This window comes from Stegodyphus dumicola, chromosome 5 (assembly GCF_044657685.1).
Source record: "Stegodyphus dumicola isolate Sdum_Otavi_A_Nest chromosome 5, ASM4465768v1".
Classification (NCBI taxonomy): domain Eukaryota; kingdom Metazoa; phylum Arthropoda; class Arachnida; order Araneae; family Eresidae; genus Stegodyphus; species Stegodyphus dumicola.
The window spans coordinates 71915529-71941187 of NC_140772.1; the positions used below are offsets into that span (position 1 = coordinate 71915529).

General features: G+C 33.3%; 1 protein-coding gene across 3 annotated transcripts in view; it reads right to left on the reverse strand.

Annotated features, from left to right (window-relative positions):
- Positions 1–25659, reverse strand: part of aralar1 (calcium-binding mitochondrial carrier protein aralar1) — a 232900-nt gene that overhangs the window by 49359 nt on the left and 157882 nt on the right. For all 3 annotated transcript variants that reach the window (XM_085816757.1, XM_085816759.1, XM_085816758.1), the window contains exon 14: positions 12805–12948. In XM_085816757.1, the coding sequence (XP_085672883.1) occupies positions 12805–12948 (144 nt within the window). The remainder of the gene's footprint in view (positions 1–12804; positions 12949–25659) is intronic.

A 25659-nucleotide genomic window follows, 5' to 3' on the forward strand; every position in this document is an offset into this window, starting at 1 on the left:
CTGGGGTCTCCGGGGTTCAAATCCCAGTGGTTGCATGGGCGTTTTCGTGGTTTTTTGTCATTGTAACGTGTATGCCAGCTGGTTTCCATTAGAAAGTTTTTCACGAAGGCATCCCTCCTTTTAAGCAGAAAGCCCTGCTTTGCCGTAACTTAATAATCCAATTCAATCCATTTCATCAGTATTTGGTCAGAGTCTTGATCAGCCTTTAGATTCTAAGCATTTTGAAGGGATGAGATGAAAGGAAAGACTGGTTTCATCAAAAGGGAAAATGTCTTTAGGTGACATCCACATACATCACTGGATAAATTTCTGAACATTTAAATAATTTGACTAAGAAATCATGGGATTCTCTGTTTATGAAGATATGATGTTCTATAACATAATTTAAATGTATACAAACATATAGTCGAAAACCAGTCGCTCTTCGCTTTAATCTGCAATGATATCGTTTTTGTCTTTTCCGTTAGCACAAGCTCAATTGATAGTATTTGCTGGGGTACATGTCCAAGTGCTTCCTCTTTGAACACACAAATTCCTTGAATTATTCTGAAAGTATATTCAAAAGCATCCAACTTTTCGAACCACCTTGGTGTTTCTGACAGCCAAATTCCCCTTCAAATTTTTGCTTACTTTTCTCCCTAATTTTCTTCTTTCCTTCTACATTTATTTTCAGTGCTCACCACAAAAAAAAATTAAGATTTTTCGATTGTTACACTTTCATAAATTTTGCATTCTTGTCATTTTTTAATTAAATATCAATTACATCAACTGCGTTTCAGCAGCTTTTCCTTTTTTTAGGCATTTTAACTATAAATAAAGTTTAAAGCAAAGTCCAAAGGATAAATATTTTAATACAAAGATTTTTTGTTAAATGACAAAGAAATAAAACAATCCAGCAATGTTTATTCTGTACCACTAAGTGACCCGATTATTATATCTGCTACAAACAATCTAAATCATATTAAATTATATGTTTTTTTATACAATCTATAACATGAGAGTAAATTAGCTACTTAAAACATTCTTTCGAAGAAGATTAATATAAAAATTTATACTTATATATATAATTTTTAAAGCTGGGACACGATCCAAACTGTCAATGTCCTGTTTGCTTAAAAACATTGTGGAAATAAATATCAAACGAACTTTCTCAGTTTCAGATAATTCAATTTAAATGCAGTCCAAGTAAAGTAGCAGACGATAACACGATGAAGGTAAAAATTTACTCTTACAAATATTTAAAAAAAAAAAAAAAATAAGAGAGAGAGAGAGAAGAAAGAAAGAAATTTTTAAAAAGTTTAAAATTTGAATATCATCATCTATAATTTAAAAAAAACTTTTCATATAGTATTAATAAATATAAAATTTTCATATAATTCATTCTCCATAAAAATTTATTTGAAATTTAAGGTTAAAAATAGCTATGTCAATTCACTGTAACAAAAGTCCATAAAAAAAATATTTGGCATTATTATTGCTTAAAAAAAAAAAAAAAGAGCCAAATTCCAAAACACGAAAATATGTGTATATCTTCAGAAATTTTGAATAAAAAACTAATTTTTTACAGGTATGCTTAAAACTACATCTACTTTATGATGATGGTAAAAATTTTATAGGTTATTCAAAATTTTTTTCGGAAAATTTATAAAATTATTTAAAAATAAAACACCAAAAATGGGTGAATTTTATTTGGAGTGAACCTAAATTTCGAAATGTAAAAGGAAAAAATCAAAAAAGTTTAATAAAAAAGGGAATATTAATAAATATATGCCAAATTCAATTAACATTGAGGAGCTAAAATTTTGGGAGCTAATTTTTTAAAAACTACTCGTGCGATTTTTACAAAACTTGGCATTTTGACATAATTTGAGTTGTAGAATTGAAAAATGTAAAAAAATTGGTATGTTATTCCAGAAGTCCAAAGTCGCGCTTTCGAGACATCAAACGCGCAATTTGAATTTTGTCAATCGGCCCAGTAGAATGGGAGATATAACACTGTCCCCCACTTTTTTTTGTACAGTGTGCATGTGAAAACCATTGTTGCAATGGCTTATTAAAATAAACTTTTCACTTAACATATCAGTACATTTTCCCGCCACTGAAAAGGTTCTACAAGTTTATTGTTAAAGCAGAAATAGAAAAGTTTACTCTCTGAGGTCGCTCATATAAACTAGGCAGATAACCTACATTTGAAATGCAAGTACTTATTTCTCATCCCTTGAAAATAAAACTAAGATAAAACCAAAGTGTATCGTCTTGATCGATCTTGTGAGCACAAGTACACTATGTATCAGTTTTACACTGGCAATGTTTATGGGTTTATAGAAAACAACTAGCAGCCACTGTCTGTTTTTCTACTTGAAGAAAAAACTGAATACTTCATGGTCGAGAACACTTCATGTTCAACACTGGCTTTTGTTTTGTTGTAAAATGCATTTATTTCTGGCTTTTTCTTCTCCTGGTTTGTTTCAATTGTGTGATGTATACTAGATAAGAGGCTAACAGCTCCATTCTTTTAAGAGTACAAAGGAAAGAAGTGTTACATTATTTCTGAAACCATACAGTGTAGACACTCATTGATCATTATTAGAGAGGAAGTCAATTGGTATATCATGTTTGTCCTTTTCCAAGCTGCTGATGAAAGTGAGCTTCTTTTTATAGAACTCTTCCACAGTCTGCAGCAATGTAAACCAATTGTCAGCAGTCGCGTTTCTGTTGCTTCCTAAACAGTTTTAACTTAGATGAATAGCTAACTGTGTTGGTATACTAATTTCCTTTCACCTTTGGTCAAACCAACTTCATCACTTCCTTTTCCTTTGTAAAGATATGTCACATAAGGAGGTTTTAGCATTGGCCAAACACATGGTCTTTATGCTGAACTTCTAGGGTTTTTTCACAAGTAATTGGCCAAACACATGGTCTTTATGCTGAACTTCTAGGGTTTTTTCACAAGTAAATCCTAAAGCTACATCGTCCTCCAAAGTGTGTTAGCATCTCATCAATGGTGACATAGGCCAAAGGACGATAAACAGCCTGATTATTACTGATGATTTTGTCAGAAAACTCTGAAATAGATCCTGCTTTGACATTTATTTTTCTCTGCTCTCCTGTTTGAGCATCATCAAATCTTACAAATCCCAACAGAACTTTGTATCAATTCAGAGACATATTTAACAGAAAAGCAGTCGGCTAAACTCGTCTTTCATGAAAAGTCACTTCATATTTTCATCACTAGATTTTAGAATCGAGGATTCACCTCTTCAATATTGGTGTTTCTGTACTTGAGCATTTACCTCTTCAATATTGGTGTTTCTGTACTTGGCTTTTATCCAGGGGGGAGGATTTTCTCACAAACAGATGCTAGCTTTACATAAGTGTTAGTAATTAGTCTCTGCATTAAAAAATAGTAGTCAAATATCTGTTTTATTAGATCTATCTCCTAAAGTTCATGCAGGCTCTGGTATTCTTAGTAATCCTCCTCTTATAATATTACGGGCTGGGACCCCTTACATTTCTATCAGCATGTTTACTTGTCCAAGCACTTAGAGGACCTTATTCATTTTTCATCCTCTCAAGGAACAGGCATTGAAGCATCTAAGATCAATGTATTTATTACATCACTCGACTCACCCTCAAAATCTTCTAGCATTACTTTGTCAACAGAATTGGAACTACTTGACTCTTCCTCATTTTCAAGCATTACACAGTCAGGATTGGCGTCAGAGCCATCCATCTAACGAATCAACATCATCCACAACTTCCTCAAATTCTAACATTTTGTGTACCATATCTTTAAACTCTGGAACATTAACTGACAAAGCTTTACTAGTACAGTCAAAAGTCTTTAATCCGGACCTCAAAGCTGCAAACTTTCTGCGCATGCGTAAACGCATGCATGCAATACCTTTTTGCATGCGCATATGCATTTACGCATGCACATAATATGTTTATGCATGCGAATTAATGTATAACGGACGGTAAAAGCTAAGCTAAAATTATCTAATTATCTATTTCAGTTAATGTTGTAGATTGCGTTGTTCCTTAATCTTCGAATTGGATCTGGCTTATTATTTTTTTAAGACTGTTAGAGCAATTTTATAAAAATAAGCTTGAACTTTCAATTATGTTAAATAGAATTTCCGATTCTTAAGCTGCCAAAGGATCTACAAAGCGAAAGCATGTTTCGATGTCCATTGAACAAAAAGTGGAATTGCTGCAAAAAATGGATAAAGGCATGAAGAAAGTGACAGAGAGGTGATTTGTTTCTCTAACCATTCCAAAATCTGTTTATCAATTTCATGCTGCTCTGCAGGGGGAGGGGAGTGGAATTGAAAAGTGGAATTGCTGCAAAAAATGGATAAAGGCATATCCTTTGTTTATCTAAACTTTAACGTTTGTTTATCTTTAACGCCGGGGCGCACAATGAACTGGAAGTTGATCTGTCAGTTCTATCCTCATTTTCAGGGCAGATGTTTTTATTTTATTCGACTTATAATTCCTTACTAAATGTAGTGTTTCATCTTGATGTACTCCGATATGATTTAAATCAATTTCCTCGTCATTATAAATATTACGAATACGCATAAAATAGTTTTCTGGTTGCAAATTTCTAATTTTGACTATGCATAATGTATGCTTTACGCATGCACGCGTTGAAGGAAATGTTTAATAAAGTAAACAAATAAATATTAAGCTCCTCTCTCTCTCTCTTTTTTTTTTTTTTTTTGTAAATTTTGATATTCTTTAGATCACAATTGTTCTTTATTTTATAAATTACAATTTCATATTTTTAATTGTATAATTTCTGCATGCCATCTTACCAGATTTAAACTGATGATCTATAATCCGGAATCGCCGAAGTCCCGACGAGTCCGGATTAAAGACTTTTGACTGTATTTGGATAGTTCATTATATAGGAAAATATATGACCGCTAACTATATACAGACTGCAAAGAGTTTATAAACTAAATATGTCAACTATCAGCAAAACTATGTCCAAAGGTTCAGAACAGACAATGTAAAGGAACACATAGGGTCATTTTCACTGACAGCAAAATAATAGTAAAGAACACACACGGTATTCCTGACTGACTATCAAAAAAAGGGGGCGAGAATCAATGCTCCAGATAAAACTAATCAAAATTCTAAATTCTGAATGGTGGTAGGGGAACGGGAGACAGGAAGGTATTGTGAGCGAAAATCAACCAGTGTTGCCAATATCAGAATGTAATTGTTAAATACACTTTGGTCATACCAATCTGTCACATCACCTAACTCATCGGTCAAATTGACGATGTGTACTTACAGGTGTTAACTTAGAAAAGGTACTTCAAGGTTATTTCCTACTTCATGGCTTGCTGCTGAACCAAAGTAATGATTGCTGTGGAAGATGGTTACATCCTTTAATTTGCTAGAATCCCTTAATCTTTTCTATGGGAGACATGAAAGTCCGTTATAAATATAAGTAAGAGGATAATAGGTTATTTAAATATGACAAAGCAAACAAGTGATAACTACCTATAGAAAGGGCTGTCTGTAGGGACTTTCTAAAAGATCTTGACTCATATTACTGTTACACATAGGAAAAAAACAAGAAAACCAGCCATGCAGCGATCCCTTTGCCAAGGACTAACTACAGGTATATAGCAGTCTTTAAACCACTCAGTGGGCAGATATTACAGTTGGTACAAACTTTAAAGTTTTGTTTTAAAGGAAGAGAAAACCAAAAGATTTTACACAGATTAAATTTGATATCTGACAATACACTAAATTCTCCACCAGAAAGTTTAAAATTGATTATGCAGTATATTTAAAAAAGCTCAGTGTTCTATAATTACAAATAAGTAATAATACAATTATACAAATAAATTGTAATAATTTACAAAGAGAGGGATTTTAAGACACCCATTATATGCTTAAGAAGAACCTATTTAGGACTATCTATGCAAATGATCTACATACTAGTCCCAAATGTTAAGAATCATTCAGTTCAGTCAAAGAATTTCAATGGTGAAAGAAATAAAGCTTCAACAACACAGCAATGTCAGACAGAAAAATTCTGTTCAAAATTAGCACTGCATACGATAAACTTTACAGACATAAAAGATAGGTCTAGAAATTCATTTACATATATGTGCCAAAAACGCTAACATCAGTGAGACTATCAGAGTGCTATATTAAACAATTTAAAAACATGAATTATTCATACAAAACTTTTAATTATTGTTTGTCATGTTAGAAATATTCTTCAGTTGTTAGCGTAACATTAAAAATCCATTACATAACATGAGAAGGTAATAAAAAATCACACGTACTGAATGATTGAATGAAAACTAAAGATCTCATTGGAACATTTTATTTTAAAAGTGGCCAAGTGTCAGACTCATGAAATAAGAATCAAACAAACATAGAAAGAACATGTGATTCAGATAAAGAAATTATAAATATTTGGAAGTATCTCAATATCAAATTTTCTTAAGCATGCATTTTCTATGTCGTACTTTAGGTTGTCCAAAATATCCAAAAACCAAACTTCATCAATACCATCAGTATTCACAATAATAAATAATGGTAGGCACAAAATTAATCCGAGAAACCCTTCTCCTGACTAAATCAAAATAGCATCTAGCATAAACATTTTCATATTTACTCCAACTTAAAGACCTAATTCTATTTTAAAACAGTTAGCATTAACATTACTAATTCCACAAAAAATTCAACAAATTCTTTCACACGAGAGACCTCAAAAATTTCTTCACAAAGAATAAATTATCCTGATTAACATTTTTTATTAATAACAACTTAAAACAGCTACTGATTTAAATATTATTAATGAATTCTTTTTTATTGTTAGTTCAATTTTTTATTCTAACACTCTACTAGCGCAGAAGTAAAACCGGATTCTCTGCCTTTGTCCTAAACATAAGCATTTAAGGGCATCGTCAGTATTTGGGAGGCTGACCAATAACTACGATGTAATGCTTTACTTCTAGCTGGTACTCTCCTCACTATTTTTTTATTTTTTGATAATAATAATGTTATGTTTATTGATTTGCTTATGGAAAAATGATATAAACATTTAAAATTAAAACACAATTTAAAATAATAACTACATTAGAAATATTAAAATAACAGTAACTATTTTAGAATATTTAGTATGAAAATGAATTACTACGAAATGAAAAAAGTTTCTGTAAAATCCAAAATTTGTATCTAAAGCATACAAACGAACAGGGGGGTGGGTAATGTTACCCGCGTCCGTGATTATGCTTAAGTCACACATGCCCGCTGGGTGGTGTTAAATCGGTAACTGCCACAAAGTCCTGTGGCATACCTGGGTTTAGTGGAATGAGTTTCGGTCTGATGATGAATAATCTTATGATGACCCAACGGACCGCTCCTCCCTGGGAAAACTGGCAGTTGTGGGGAGGATCTGAAATTCCGAGGACCTTTGATCTGGAGAGGAGGGGTCTTGGAGGAAGCAGCCATGTACAGGAGAAAAACTGAGTTTTGCGTCTCAGGCTGCCAAATAGTACAGAAGCCCAGGGCAGCCTAATCAGCATGTCCTGGCTGCTCTATCAGCTGGTGTATAATCTTGCCTGCCTTGTAGTTCCAGGTGGTGCATGAGTGGGGTCCTGCATGACAGAGCGGGGGGCTCTTCCGAGGTCACTGCTGGCTGCTGAATCCGGGACTAGCCCCTCCAAACTGGCTCTTAGAAAATCGGAAAGAATTTTTCTCTCCCTTTCTTCAATCAAATACCAAAATGGATGTTAAGAATACAGAATCAGATAAAAACACATCCTCTGAAATCCCCACTTTAACCACTGTAGCTCCTTCTGAGGGAGTGAATGCGCCCTTGGGTGCGGACACTCTTCTCTTTAGGTCTACAGAAACCAGAACCACTGGTGAAGGGGTGAATGTGCCTTTGGACACGGATGCCTTGAACTCAGTGGGGATGGATACTGACTCCTCTGTCAGAAGTGCTGTGGCAGATGTGCAAGCGGATGACCAGTCACCAATGACGGAGGTTGTAAATAAAAGAAGAGAAAAAAGACAACGCGAGAAGGAGCGGAAACGGCTGGAGAGGGCCATGGGAGGGATCTTGATCACCGGGGAGAAGAGAGCGAGGGAGAAAACAGATAAAGCTGGGACCTCTGGAATGACCTCCAAACAGGTGAAGGAGACTTATAAAAATATGGTATAAAAAGGAACATCTAATATAGTACAAAGTCCGAAATCCGGACTCGTCAGGACTTCGGCGGTTCGGGATATTTCCGGATATTAGATCATCAGTTTAAATCTAGTACAGGGTTCGTACACATTTCTGCACACAGAAATTAAGTACTATTAAGGGTCATTTATGAAAAAAATTAAGGACCCATCAACAAATGGGAACTGAATAAATTCAATTAAAAATATTAACTATGCCTGAACTTCCCTTTTGTGATAGCATCCTAAAAATAAAATAGATCCACAAATAGAATGCATTATTATTAAACATAATTTAATAAACATAATTATAAAGCAAATTTGAGAATAAAATCAACTTTATAAAATTTATCAGGTAAAATTAAATATTTTATCTTTATAATAGTTTGAGATATTTGAAAGAAGATTAGTGGCATTTTAGTTATGTTTTATTAACATAACTAACATAACATAGCTTTATGTTGATTTTTCTCTTTTATGTCTCATTTTGTCACATACTTGCTCAGTTTAGAGGTTTAGTAAATAGCAGGTAGATTTTATGCCAAACAGCATTAAAATGAGAAGCAAAATCAGAATGATTTGTTACAGAAGACTGGCTGTTGCTACCGCTGCTGTTTGCCTAGAGAGAGGCCTGCTGATCAGAACAAACCTGGAAGCCTTATGTAGGCATAGTTGGCAAGTTTTGAAAGTTAGTTGTGCTATGCCTGTCTGCCACAGTTAGTGTCATAACTTCATGTACAGTTCCTGGAGTTGTAACTTAGTTAATATATTTTAAGGTTTCAATAAGCCACTAAAGCACCAGAGGTGATAAGCTGTTTTGTATTAATTTAAGTCTCACTGGATGCAAAGAATTAAGTTTCATGTTAGTTTTTACACTTCTGTGCAGTATCTTGTGACCACGGTAAAGATTAATGAAAGGCACTAACTCCCTTTAATATGCACAGATAACTTTTAATGGTGACCTGTTAGTTACAAGTAATTAAATTAGATAGTTAAATATAACCTCAGTCATTAAAGATTTACATGGCCACTATTAAATTTATTTTAAAAAAGTATCTGTTAAAAAAGCACTATTAAAATCACAATTTGTCACAGTTTAAAATACATGTTATTTATGACATTGTGTCGTATACTATATTATGATAACTACACATTAAAAGATATAAAACATTTACGTTTTGTACCAACAGTACTCAGCAAAATATCTGTGAATCCTCTTAATTTGAAGCCTTTCCAGACCATTCTGGCTAATTTATCTTAATTTCCTTCTCTTTAAGCATCTGTTAGAAAACTGTTTCAATATGCAAACCAATATTCCCACTAGTTTCTGCATGTTTATCTCTTAACTTGGCAATCTCTCAAGAATGTACCTATGAGGTTTTACTTGATCTGGTAAAAGTTAAATAGCCCCCAAACCCCTGACAGAGATGAAGTAAATTATCACTATGTCTAAAAGTAAATACAATGTCAGATGAAGGTTTAAAAAAACCTACCTCTTATTTAAAAAGACCTTAGAACATAAAGGCATATTCTTATGCTATTAAAATCAGCTTATGGTGATCTAATTAAACAGGAACAGTCAAATTCAAACTAAAAATATAAACTAGTAATAAAAGACCACACAATTTAATTTTAATCTAAGCTGGCTCAGTCGTAATATAGTTATCGCATAACAAATTCAAATATCGAGAGCAATAAAGCAAAGATGAATAATTACATATTACCAGAGCTGGTAGGAACTAATGATGGATGCAAGAGATGGCCAGAAACAAATTCTGTCTTACAATCCCAAAACCTTAGTTAAAAACTATATAAGTGATCCTCATTCTGGTGAGGAAACGGAAAGGGAAAACTATAGCAAAGACTGAAATTATACACAACTGCTTAATTTACATAATAATAACTGTACATATCTTTGAAGAATAATTTTCTTTCTCTTTATGTACTTGGTGTCTTTATTCATGATGTTTACTCTTGATTTTAGAATTTTTGGATTTAATTAAAGATTTCTGTGTGTTAATTAAAGAAAGAAATCTAAATGCATGTAGATTGTATAGGAAAAGCTGCTAATTTTATTTCTTTAATAATGTGAACATTCAGAATAATTATGAAATGATATATAGTAAGGGCCAGTTACAGACCCGATGTAGCAGAAGTTTTAAAATTTAGTGACATACCCTGAGCATGAATCTAGAAATGGCAAAATTTTGGAATTTAGGATACACAGAGATCGCATCAAGTGGGAAAATGCATAGCGCCAGCCCTGTTAATGATGCACAAAAGTGTAGCTAGGGTTTTCAGCACTTGGGAACAACTGAAGATTCCATGCCAAGAATGAAAAACATTTCATTCTAAAATTCTGCAACATCAATTTGGCATCACATGGGTGCTGCGCCCGGGGATGCATGTTCCCCTTGTCCCACCCTAGCTACACCATTGATGATGCATTGAGACAGATGAAACTTTTAAATTGTCAGTTTTCAATTTCTTTATTAATAGAAAATAATCCTTTTTATAAATGCCTGTCCATGAGATAAGATTAGAAGCATTTTTTTATATTTTCTATGCTTGTGTCTTGTGAAAAGTAGAGAAAACAACGGGAATATAAACATATAAAGAAAAAGACTTCTAGTATCAGAAGTAAAACATTTAAATATTATGTTTTCATTGTTCTTTAGAAAATTCTTAAAAAAGCAAAAGTTCATCCCAAACTTTCCGCAAAATACATCCATTATGTGTTAATACCATGAAGACATTTTTCTGGAATCTTCTAGATTCTTGGGCTTGTAAATCTTGCCTTCAGATCCTTCTACATTTTCCAAATTGCAATGTCTAAATTCCTAAAGAAAAATCACCCCTACCAATTCTGTAACAGCAAAAAGGAAGAAATATTTTCAAAAAAAAAAAAAAAAAAATCAGAAAGAAAAAAAAGTATAAAATTAATTTTACAGAGAAAACCGACGCATATTGAGACAACTACGTGGGGAAAAACTCTCACCATGAAGAAATTGGAACAAAAGCATTTTTAATTAATTACATAGCTATTTTGCTAAGAATTGTTCCATAAATTGTGCTAAAGCGGAAAACATTTACTAACCTTGTTTATTTTTCAGATTCAAAATATTGTATAATAAGTCGCCAAAATCGAAAGTATTATCACTTTATTTGATAGCGAAATATAAAATTGTTTCATTTTAATGTTATTTCTTGAATACAATTTCAATATATTAGCATTATTTAAATGAAACTGATCAATGTTATAATATTTTTAAAAAATATCTTCAAAAAATTCCCAGATTTTTGAATTAAAAATTTTTTATAGACAACATTTTGGCTTAATAGTCGCCAAATTTGGAACATTTAAAAAAGAACTCACATTCCTAAACGCAAAAATTTGTTCAAGAACTCTTCATTAGAACAAATTAAGTAATTTTGAAATGTTTTTGTTCAATTTCTTGCTCAGAAACTTGAGTATTCCACCATTTATATTAGAAATAGGAACAAATTATAATCCATGAACCTATTCACACATTCAAAAAATAACTATATCTGTCAATGAATCACCAAAAATATTTGTCCAGAATGCAAGTTGACATTCAAAATGGCAGTCGTAAAAATGGACAGAAATTTCAGATGATTAAAATTAAGGAACTCCTGCCGAATTTGATCGAAATTAAGGACTTCTAAGGACCAAAAATCGATTCCCCAAAACCTAAGGACTTTTAAGGAGTCTTAAGGACCATACAAACAATTTTTTTAAAATAGGACTAAACACATTGCAGCTGAAGGGCAACACGTCAAGCCTGTACACAGAATGCTCAAACTGTTTCGGCTTGAACTTGGCCATTAGACTTTGTGCGACCTTAGAGACATGAGAAGGTGAGTTATCATGGAGTAGAAAAGGCGACGATCTGCTCTGGGAAACCAGGGTCTTCATGACACTGGACCATATGCAGTTCCTTCTGCAGTTCACTAAGCTTCTTAGGAACCCACTGCACATACACTTTTTGGTGGCCAAACTTGTCATGCACAGTTGTCCAGACTGTTCCAACACTGGCTCCCACCACTGCTGCCAACATCTGCATTGTGGCATGCCAATCGCTTCTCATCAAGTTGTTCACTTTGTTGATGAGTTAATGGCTAGTACTGTATATGAAGGGGACTTTCACCTTATTTCTGTTTTATTTTTCTCAATAAAATTTCAAGTTTTCCTGTTCATCTGGCCTAGTTATTTAATGATATCTTTACAGATGTAAAGCACACATAATTAATAATATTAAGTAGACTATAAATTTTGTAAAGTATGTGCGAGTTTAAATGTATATTCTTTTCTGATTGAAAATTATAAGTAAAAAATTCAGGCCCTGTTTTGTCCTAGAATAAAATAGTGAGGAGAGGTGCTGCCAGGAATCACTTTTATGCATTATTACTATTTCATAACATTTTCTCCCAACAAAATATGAATGCATTATGCAATCTTGGGATTTAAAAATGCACGTTCAAACAAATTAGTTATTATTATTATTCTTGAGTTATTCAAATTAAAAACAATACATCTTGTATGTTTATGTTTTCAGCATATACATAATAACATACCTTGTACAAACCTGTAAAGCCTAGATCTCGTATAACTGTCAAGGCACGAACTTTCTGACCAACAGCTGCAATTTCACCAGCTACCTGGAGACGTATTTTAACAATTTCTAAAGGATTTGTAAACATGACTTGAGAAGCTCCAGCCTGAAATATTTAATAAATGTTAATAAAATGAAATATAAAAATACAAGTTGATTTCCTTTTTATAAAACTTGATACGTTACATAAAATTTCAAATAATGAATCTTTTCTGCATTCTGAAAAACTAATTTTATTTTGCAATGAAGTTCTTAAGTAAATAAATTTCCATAAATAAATAAATAAAATATTTAAATTCAAGTTTCAATATTTACTTAAATTGAATAAAATTATTTATTTATTTAAATATTTCTCAAATTGAATAAAATTTTCTCTTCATTGCCACTCCGTGCTTTATGCATCATTTTAATAACAGTAAATTTTCAGTAACAATCTCAATTTTCATTTTAGTTCTTCATAAAATATATACACAACATTTATTGGAATTACATAAATTCCATGTATATAAGCTAGTGAAATATTAATTTATTTTATCATCAACATTACAAAATTTTCAGCAATTTTAATCCTCTGACCGGCCCAGTTTTTACTAAGAAAGCACATATTTCCAAAAACTAAATAAGAAGAAATTACTTTCTTTGTTTGAATGCCAAAATGACCTTGGTACTCTATACCTGGATTTATGTACTTTTAATATACTGCCTTAATTTCTTGGACATATTTTAAGATGCACACACACACACGTGCATAGCAAATTTCAATCCATTCTGTAGTAATTAAATATTGTCGTGAACTCTAAGACTACAAAGGATGTTAATGCAACATAATTGTTATTTATTGCCTTAGTGTTTCTGATGCAGTTGTAAATTATCATCAAAGCGTGTATATCCCCCCTTTTACTGCACGAAAAAAAGATTAATGTTTTAATTCCTGGTCAGCATACTTTATCAAGGAATTCAACAGATGAAAGAACTTCTGTTTATTCTGAACTGAATTTGATAACTGACTTTTACTTTAAATATCATGTACAAAATAATTCTGGAGAGATTTGAGGGAAAAAAATCCATACAGTATTATTATCATGAAATTTAACAAAATTTATAAGAGTAATAATCCAACATCTTCTCCAATTAAATGGTTTCTGAATCCTCCATATTTTAAAACTGTTTACATTTGAGTTCCAAATAAAAACTGCTTATACTTTTGCAAATATGGTATTTTCCTTCCTACCTTATATTTTCATATTAACAAATACAAAATACTTATTATAAAAAAGTTAAATTGATTTTAAAATGAATTGTTATGAGGGAAATGGGGAAAATTTGCCCGAAACATACATATTCACAGCAGAAACAATGATTAGAAGCTGAACAGTAAAAACACATCACTATAAAGTTAAACACCAATTTTCATCTACTAATAAATGATTTAGTAATGACAGGATAGACAGTGACATTACAAGAAATACAAAACATAAAATAAGCAAGCTTCTACCAGACTTTACTAGATTTTCTAGACACCTGCATGTCAAATGCTCACCCACCCCAATCTTTCAGGTGCTATTAAATGAATGCTATAATACATTTCCTATGTCACACCATGAAGACTAGGAACGGCCATACATAAGGGCATCAATACGATATTACAAAAAACCCATAAATGTCTGAAGCACATCCTATGGTGTTGTGCACCATGCATTGTTGATATGATATTTCTTTTTTTTTTTTTTTTTTTTTGTGTGTGTGTGTGTGTGTGAAACAAAGGAAGTGTTCAATCGATATTCACTCATCGACCACAAATGTTCGACTAATGGAGATCAGGCGTTCAAGCTGGGCAAGAAAGCATTTGCACACTTTGCAATGCACTCGAGATGAGCCCATCAGCCTTATTGAAAAAAAAAAAAAAGTGTTTTAGATGCTTTAAAAATACAGAAGAGGAGAATGCAGCATTCATCAACATAGCAATGCCCTATTAATAAGCTTGTAATATATACTACAGATGAATGGCTATTAGCACTAATGGCATTCCAAAACATTATTTCAAGATGACAAGCCATGTGACAATCAAGACTGGAAAGGCATTTGCTAGGGGACCGAATTGTCTCTACACCCTAACACAGTAACCCATTTGTGTAGCAAAACCAAAATCTATCACTAAAGACTACACATTGACACTCCATGCAATTCTGCTGCAATCTAATTGCAAACACTCAAAGCTGGTTTGTTGTCAATGGGAAACTTCATACACAATGCCTGGACATTATACCTGCATCAATTGATTGTTGTGAAGCTGTCAACATCAATATTGAAATAAAAGAAAGATTTTGTCCATCTCACAAAATAGCCCCAGTTGTGGATCACGGTGACACTATATCCAGCAATAGGATGCTCCGGTATCTATCTCCTTGGTCCTAACCCTTACAGAACAGCATATTTCATTTTTAGGTCTATTTTTACCAACTCTGATCAACGGCTATTACACAAACTTGCATTTCCTCCACAGTGCAGTGCAAGTAGCAAGTAGTGAAATAAGCTACTTGTGAACTCGTATGTTTACTAAGTACAATGGCTTCTTAACCCCTTAACTGCCGCAGGCGTATATATACGCCTTGCTCAGCCGATGCGTTAACTGCCCCAGGCGTATATATATGTCCTTCCAAACTGCTATCATTTGCTTTGCGCTGCTACACCTAAATTTATTCGCAAAGTTAACGCATCGGCTGCGCATCTGGGGCAGTTAACGCATCGGCTGAGCAAGGCGTATATATACGCCCGCGGCAGTTAAGGGGTTAAAAGCAACACTTTGTATTCTTTTGTTCAACAGACTCTAATGCAGCAGAAAAAATCTTGAACATTAGAGATGTGACACCAAAACTAATGGCTAAGGATGTTAGGTACTAATCATCTGATTGGCTTTCTGCATGACATGTACATGTGCACCTTGCAGAAATTTGCATGACAATACCTTTACTTCAAAATGTGGTATTTTCTTTGTCCAGCAGTGTACATTTACAATAAAATAATCTGTGTGAGCATAGCCTGCAGCATATAAAATTATTAGATAAACACTTTTCAAGCTGAAATCTATTATATAATGCACCAAATCACACTAAACTTCTTGAACTATTAAATGCTATCAGTATTAAAAATTTACCACCTAATATTATGGCTATCCATACTGTATGCCAAAATATAATTCAAAATATTAAGTTAGGTTATGACACGACACATTTAGAATAGTTTTTAATTTTGATGAATTTAAATAGGATGTTTCCAAGTTTAAGAATTTAGGTATAATTGTTATTATTTCATCATTTTTCATCTATGCAGTTTTCAGCATGATCCCCATTTAATTGAATGCACTTATTCAAACAACATTTTTGGTGTCTTCTCAATTTACCAATCAATGGAATGGTTAAACTCTCAAATCGATCACCCTGTAAATGTTTTTCAAATGTGGGAACATAATACTCCTCGCAGACAGTGAAAAATTTTAGTGGCTCTTTTAAGATATTTTCCCCCTCCTTTCTGCATGCCTTCGTAGTGCATTTGCAAGTATGCTCAACGCATGATCACGCTCGATGCATATTCAGAAGGTCCGGAGTTCAAATCCCCGTGAAAGCATTACTCATTTTTCACATTCCTGCATCGATATAACCTAATGACTCTAGTGGCATCTTAACTAAAAAAGGTGGTGGACAGTAATTTTTTAACACCAGAGGATTTGCCGATTGGATCCCCTTATCTTCAGCCACTCTTTAAAAGGGGGAGTATATGAGGTATTTTTTACCTCCTTTCCACATGTCTTTGTGGCATAACTAGAAGCCTGCTTGATGCATATTCAGGAGGTCTGGAGTTGGAATCTGAATGAAGGTATTGCTCATTTTTTATGTTCCTTTATCGATATAGCCTAATGCCTCTATAAACCATAAAACAGAAACAGCAAATTTATAGCTAGCAACATACAAAAGGTAGCTAAGAAAACACGATTTTAATGTTAATGGATAGAGAAAAGTGCACAATTTAGTATGGGTAAAAGTTCCAATCATGGCCACATTGGAGCTGTTGTTTGTTCTTGTATTATTTGTCGGTTGGCAGTCTGTAATGAAATGGCGGCGACACCACAGCACAAGTCTTTTTGTGTTCTACAATTGACAAAACTAGAGTCCATTGTTGCAGTTCAGTGAGCATTTCGCCGTCAATTTAATAAACAACCACCGCGTCATGAGCAAATTTATGAGTGGCATCGAAAATTCGTAGAAGATGGTTGTATCTGCAAAAGAAAAAGCACGGGACGTCCACGCACATTGAACGAGAATGTTCAACCTATTCGTACACTTTACAAAAGGAGCCCAAAGAAATCCACATTGTGAGCAAGCAAAGAACTTAAAATTCCTCAACCAACGGTATGGCGAATTCTAAAACATCGTCTGCACATGAAGCCATACAAACTGCAGTTACTGAATGCATACGGTAATTGTAAACTTTTCTCTATCCATTAACATTAGAATCATGTTTCTATCTTTTGTAGTTTGGAAGAAATAAATGTTTGAAATCTGCTCTTTCTTTTTGAATAACCCTGTACAGTCAAAAGTCGTTAATCTGGACTCGTCGGGACTTCGGCGATTCCAGATTATTGATTTTTTCGGATTATAGATCATCAGTTTAAATCTGGTAAGATGGCATGCAGAAATTATAAAATTAAAAATATGAAACCGTAATTTATGAAATAAAGAACAATTATGATCTAAAGGGTATCAAAATTTACAAAAAAAAGCTTAATATTTATTTGTTTACTTTACTTTCTTTGCTATCGGAAGCGAATTATAATGATGAGGAATTTGATTTAAATCATACAAAGACGGAGTACATCGAGATGAAATACTACATTTAGTAAGGAATTATAAGCCAAATAAAATAAAAACATCTGCCCTGAAGATAAGGATAGTGCCGACAGATCAACTTCCAATTCATTGCACGCCGCGGCGTCCCCCCGCTGCAGAGCAGCGTGAAATTGATAAACAGATTTCGGAATGGTTAGATAAACAAAGGATATGCCTTTATCCATTTTTTGCAGCAATTCCACTTTTTGTTTAATGGACTTCGAAACATACTTTCGCTTTGTAGATCCTTTACATATTAGTAAATATATATCGGAAATTCTATTTGACATAATCGAAAGTTCTAGCTTACTTTTATAAAATTGCTCTAACAGTCTGCAAAAAATAATAAGCTGTATCCAATTCGAAGATTAAGGAACAACGCAATCTGCAACATTAACTGAATTAGATAATTTTAGCTTAGCTTATACCATCCGTTATACCTGCGTAAACGTATTTTGGGCATGCGCACACGCATATTCGCAGCCGTATAGGTCTTGCGTGCATGCGTCAAAGCGACGCGTGTGCAGAAAGTTTGTAGCTTTGAGGTCCGGATTATAGATCATTCCGGATTATGGGTGTCCAAATAAACGACTTTTGACTGTATTACATTAAAAACACCTTTTATGCATTACAGATTACCATAGTGTACTATGTTATAACTGATTAAAGAATAAACATTGCTTATACAGTCAAAAGTCATTAATTCGGACACTTATAATCCGGACCTCAAAGCTACAAACTTTCTGCAGCTGCGAATTTGCGTGTGCGCGTGCGCAAAATACGTTTACGAATGCGCGTTTAATGTATAATGGACGGGATAAGCTAAGGTAAAATTATCTAATTATCTATTTCAGTTAATGTTGCAGATTGCGTTGTTCCTTAATCTTCGAATTGGATCCGGATTATTATTTTTTGCAGACTGTTAGAGCAATTTTATAAAAGTAAGCTTGAACTTTCGATTATGTCAAATAGAATTTCCGATATATATTTACTAATATGTAAAGGATATACAAAGCGAAAGTATGTTTCGAAGTCCATTAAACAAAAAGTGGAATTGCTGCAAAAAAAATGGATAAAGGCATATCCTTTGGTTATCTAAACTTTAACGTTTGTTTATCTAAACTTTGTTTATCTTTAACACCGCTGGGGCATGCAATGAATTGGAAGTTGATCTGTCAGCACTATCCTTATCTTAAGGGCAGATGTTTTTATTTTATTTGGCTTATAATTCCTTACTCAATGTAGTATTTCATCTCGATGTACTCCGTCTTTGATATGATTTAAATCAAATGCCTCGTCATTATAATATTATAATTCGCTTCTGATAGCGAAGAAAGTGACAGAGGTTATTGAGAACGAAAAAATTTCGACTGACAAATTAGTTGGTATTCTCGACACAGCAATTATAGAACTTGAACAGCGGAATTTTGTAACTGAACAAGAAATTATGTCTGTTTATAGAATTAAAGAGAATGTATTATCACATAAAAAACGAAGCAACTTACATTGAAAGAAATGTTTAATAAAGTAAACAAATAAATATTAAGCTTTTTTTTTTTTTTTTTTTTGTAAATTTTGATATCCTTTAGATCATAATTGTTCTTTATTTTGTAAATTACGTTTCATATTTTTAATTTTATAATTTCTGCATGCCATTTTACCAGATTTAAACTGATGATCTATAATCCGGAATCGCCGAAGTCCCGACGAGTTCGGATTAACGACTTTTGACTGTATTAATTGCATTAGTGATATAAATGTCCAAAGTATTATCAATCAAGATGATGGTCTCAAACTTTATGTAGGCCAAATGTACAACCTGAATGATCTGAGTCGACAGGTTACGTATATATATTTTGCATTGTACCCTAATATATTGATACCACTATAACCTTGGGTCATGCATGATGTGTATGTGTGTTAGTTTATAATACATTTGTATATTTTACTTTTAAAATGCAATTTGCCCTGAACATGGTTTAAGTGTAAACTTATTGCAATCATTTTCTACAATGTTTTTCTATATGCAGAAAAAATACTTATGTATTATATGGATATGTAAATGCATGTAAACTTATTTATCTCTTACTGAAACTGGAAATTTAATGGTGTTTCAATTCTGTTAAAGAAAAATTACTAAAAACAATTTGCATCACAAGTTGAGGATACTCATTGGTCAATCAGATCTTTCTTTAATCTTATTAATTTTTAAGTTAAAAAAATTGCTTAAATATAAATATATGTTAATGGCAAAGTTTGAAATCCGGCATTCTATAGAATCCCTAGGCATTGTATATATTGCCTAAAACTAGCTAGTAATGCATGAAACAATTTATATTTCACACATTTCCTAGGCATGCTATGGAACGCCAAATGACAAACTGGCAAAGTATGAAATATAGGGTGATTGTAATTAAAGTTGCAATTTCAAAAAGCTCTAATTCTAAAACTGCAGGTCAGAATAACTTTATATTTTATCAGAACAGTCCTGAGGTAAGGGAATTTTGTTCGGCGAAGGAAAAAAAAATAGTTTGAAGCTTTGTCAATAGATGGCGCTGTCAATGTTCCCATTGCCGTTGTGGATGTACAGCCGAAAGGAAACAATAGACTCCGAGAGTTTACAACAATTTTATAAAGAAAAGACAAGAATATTTACTGAGAAACCAGTGATAGTCACAAGAGAAGCTTAACGAAACAAACACCTTACGGATGATTAATGCATAAGCTGCTCAATATACTCTCCTCCTTGTTCTGCTGCTAATTGGAAGAGCAGAACTGCATGTTTCACAACAAATCGGAGCATATCTGTGCTGATGCTATGAAGGTGGTGTGTGCTCAGATATCCCCAAAGCCAAACGTCACACGGGTTTAAGTCAGGAGAGTGTGGCGACCATGCTGTTGGAAAATAGTAGCTTATGATTCTATCATCTACGAAATGTGCGATCAGTAGCTGCTTCACACGAGTAGCAATGTGCAGAGGAGTGCCATCTTGCATGAATATTGCAAGATACATACATTCACATTGCTGAAATAATGGAAGGACATGGTTATGCAAAACTGCTTCATACCACTTGCCAGTAAAGGCGCAGGTAATGGGACATGCAGGTATAGTCTCCTGGAAAAAGAACAGACCGACGACAAACATTTCCCATTATTCCACACCATACAGTGACCTTTTCCAGAATGAAGAGGTAACGGCTGTAGGGGGAATGGATTCTCGGTCGTCCATATCCTGCAATTTTGCATATTTACAGAACCTTGCAAATGGAAATGAGCTTTATCAGACCACAGAATGTTCCAAGGCCATTCATTATCTGCTTCCCTCCAGGAAAGGAATTGTAATGCAAATGATTCACGTGTTTCCAGGTCAGCAGGTAGCAACTGCTGCACATGAGTTATCTTATATGGAAAACAGCGCCAGATTTCTCGTAAGACTTTATACAGCATGCGGAAAGGCATATCCTAAATTCGGCCAAATCCCCATGCACTGTATCATTTGTTTGTAAAGCTGTGGCCACATTTTCTACTGCCGACACTGAAACTGGTTTTCGTCTTCTACCTTGTTTCACGTCAAATGAAGTGGTCTCTTCAAATTAATCTAACATTTTCTCCAGGCCATATGCGGTCATTCAAATTAATCTAACATTTCCCCAGGCCATATGTGGTTACTGGGCTGGATTTTATGCTTTTTAATGTCCGGAACTTCCTGATAGCTGTTAACGCACAGTCATCATTCTGATAGAAAAACTTCACAAGAAGAGCACATCCTTCTTCATCTCCTCTGTGTATTGTATCTTTTTCCGAACGTTGAAAATAGCATTGTAGAAGTTCATAGAAAATAGTAATTTAGTGTGCAATTGAGGCATGAAGAGATAGCAGTTTTGACATATTCAGAAGTAATGACAGAGTTCATAGCAATTATTGAGATCATGGCAATTATTAAGTTCAAGAGACGTCCTGAAAAATTTGTAGAAGCGGTGAAGACAGGGAACTTGCTCAGCAGTCAGGGAATAAGCAAGAGCTTGCAAGTCTGCTACTGGCTGCATAGGAGGAGTCCTATTGGGTAAGGTAAGATCTGCAGTGTCAGAGTCATGATGAAGCACTCGGATGAAATGTTATGCAGGTCATTAGTGCTTTGCATTTTTATCTTAGCCATGTTTGCAGTGTGTACGTTACGTCTTAGTAATTTGAATACCAACATCAATGTGAACCCTGACAGCACTATCTATCAGTATATTATGGAACTATGTGTTTCTGTCTCTAAACAAAATTCCATTGCTTCACGATTGTTCTAGTAAAATATCAAGTAATTCTGACAAGTAGTTTTACAGTTAGAGCATTTTGAAATCGCAACTTATAATCCCCCTATACATTTTTGATTTGTTTCAAAGAATATAAACTACTTCCTAGAAGTTAATAAATGACTACTAAAGTACGTAAGAAAACCAAAATGACTACTAAAAGAAACTACAGGACTACTGGCTGCTGAACTGCTAGGATATGATGTTTCTGGAAATCAAATGTACATTCATCTTGTTAACAAAAGCATCAGTATTATACAATATTACATCATGGATGCTGGGTTATTTCCCATACTTCACGAAAACTCATATGAGTACTGGATACGGATGATGTGACAGAATGTTGAAAGAACTTTCAACCAAATACAAAAATGCTACATGTAATGATATTGAACTGTGCAACCACTTTTGCCAGCAGTGCAAGAAAAAACAGAAAGGTATTAAAAAGGGCAATGTTGTGAAAATTATGATTGTTTCTGAATTTAATTACCATTGTCAGGTAGATCTTACTGATTCCTATTTTCAGCCAGACAGAAAATACAAAATTATTATGTTGTATCAAGATCACCTTACTATTTTGTTTTACATATTTCGATAACAGTATTTTAATGGCACTCTTATTAATTAACAACATTACAATGCATAGGTAAGAATGCCAGCATTTCATACTTTGCAGATAACATATCCACAAACAATACACTATTCTTATTGCAAAAATTTTTATTATATTACATAATTATAAATAAAAATATTTATTATATTTTTATTAATCACACCTGTAAAATAGAAATACCTCAAAGTTGCAATAATAATTATTATTGCAACTTTGAGGTATTTCTATTTTACAGGTGTGATTAAAATTTAACCGAACCCGTATCTTCAAATCTTCACTAACAGTCGAATACCTCAATCCATATCTCTATATCTACTTATATAAATCATATTTACAACAAACACAAATACATAATATAAATGTATTCATGCATAGCGTGAAGTGCTTCCGGGGGGGGGGGACAGGCCACAAGTTTGAAACTACTGATTAAAGATATTTATAAACTATATCAATTATTAAACATATGTGTAGTTTGTAGTTTTTCAATCACTCAGGTTGATACACTGTGCACTTTTATTATTTAAAAGCTCCAGATCTTATATTACAGGCATTAGCAGCACTTTTCTAAATTGAGAGTTTGCCAGATCATTTGATGATTAATATGATGATAGAATAGCAGAGTTTTACATTTTCTGATAACTTTTAATCTCAAGGCAGTTATTTTGTAATAGTTTCAGTTGTGTCTTATATTTTGCCTTCTTTTTAAGCATATTTTTCTGTCATTTTTTTAAGCTCTGCATTTCTATTTACTAATTGCTGTAGAGCTCATTATAGCCATCTGCATTAATTGGTGTCTATTAAAATATTTATCATTAAAGGTTCTGAGAGAACAAGATAAACATATGAAATGCATCTGGAGAAGAACAGGGACATACATGTTACTGACCAGTATGGTCAATGGCTAGTTCTCCTCTAAGGAACTCTTTTTTTGCTTGCTACCCATGTCATCACAAAGCAATAAAAATATTCTACAGTTCAGAGGCTGTAACTTAATAAAGCTGATTATCTTAATGCTATCTGTTAAAATGATTTTGACTTTAAATAGCATACCTTTGGCTGTCAAGGTTTCCCTTAGAATGAAACAATTAGTCCAGGTAACATCAGACGCCTCACCTGCAACTTAGATACAATGCCACTATTGCCTACCAACGACCACACCAGGTTTTGCTTTTGTTCTATATATTGAATTATACCGTCAACATTAACAATAATCTTAAATTCTTAACATTCTTTGTTTTTTTATTAGGTAATATTAATTTATTCCAGACCTTCTCTATATTAATCCACAACAACTGAAGTTCATTTATCATTTTATTTATCACACAGAAGTTCAGAAGTTTGCTTTAATCTCAAGATTAAAGCAAACTTCTGAACATTCTACTATTTACAAGTCCATTTGCTTACAACTGAACATTCACCTTTTCTTTATCTAAAATTTGCAAATCAAAGAGAAACTGAATAAATGTTTAAAAAAAAATTTAAAGCTGAGACCTCTCTCGATCAGCGACATAAAACCGCAACATGAGGACCATCTCAATTCTTGCATGTTCTCATTAGGTTTGCTTTATTTGAATATGGCAAAGTACACGAGGCGCATCTGCTTAAAGAGGATGCCTTTGTGGAGGAATTTTTAAGGAACTGGCTGGTATTCATGTTACACATGGAGGAAACCATGAAAATGGCCTGTGTGCCTGGAATAAAATCTACATTGTGCTCATTTAGGACTTTTGAAACTTCTTCTCTAGTCATACGAGTTGGCAGAATCTTAAAAAATAAATCATCTTCATGAACATCAACATTAAATTCATATCCAGCAGAACAAATCCACAGTGCATGACTCAAAACATCCGTTATCTTATTTACCCAAAATGAATAAGATGGCCTTTTCCCCCCTATTCTTAAGTCTAGATTCTACATCATTAGCCACATAAATTCTAATCATTAGCCACACCAACACAGTATAATTGGGGTGTATTAATAAATCAATGTTTTTCTTAGATTGTTTTTCGTTATGCATCGTTTTAAATATATCTTTTGTAACTCAAAGTATTAAGATCTCATCTACAGAATGGAGTGTCCCACTTTTCAAGATGTAAAAGACTTGGAACATAGAAAGATTTTGAAGCCTTTTTAAGTGTGAAACCTATACTGGAAAAAATTTTGATTTCTTTATTCAATTCTTCAACATATTGTTGGAAAAATTCAACAGGTTTACTTTTTGGCCTTGTTTGTTTCATCTCTTAATTGCCATTTCACTTTCGTAAGTTTCATACACTTGTTTGCAAGCATTTGACAACATACAACACACTGAGGTTTTACTTCACCTCTGTTGCCAAATTAAGTAAATACAAATGTTAACTAACTCTTATCTACAAAAGTATTTTTTCTTTGAACGGCTACAATTATCAATTTATGTTTCTTTAATGTCACTAGCATCACTGATATTAATATCATTATCGCACACTATTAGCACTGGCTTTATGAAGGTATCATTTTGTTCTTCCCTTTTCTAAGACATTTTTCTATTACATACAATAGACATTATGTAACAGACAGAATTATGAGAGCATCTCACATAAGGGTTTCAAATACCTCCATAACTACTTGGTTAACAGAAAAGCAATGAATCAACAATGCCTATTATTTAAGTTACTTGTGATTGGCTACAAAAATTGAGATAGAAAAGCTTTCAAAATTGAATTTCTGGACTTAATAATTTGCCTGGATTTGAAAATACGCAGATTTAAAAATTTCTCCCATTGTCACCTGAGGAAACACAAAAGAAAAAAATTAATACAGAAACATAACCAATTTTCACTAAGGTGCAGTTCATTGGTGCATGTGACATTCCAAATCCTCTCCAAAACTATCAAGAAAATTGTACGCATATGGAAAAAAACTATTCAGTACTTTGGGGCATTGCAATAAGCCGAGATGATCTCCGACTGGGTTACAGATGCAATGCCAGATATGCAATGAAAAGATGATGAGAGTACCACATTCATAGTGTTTTAAATCTC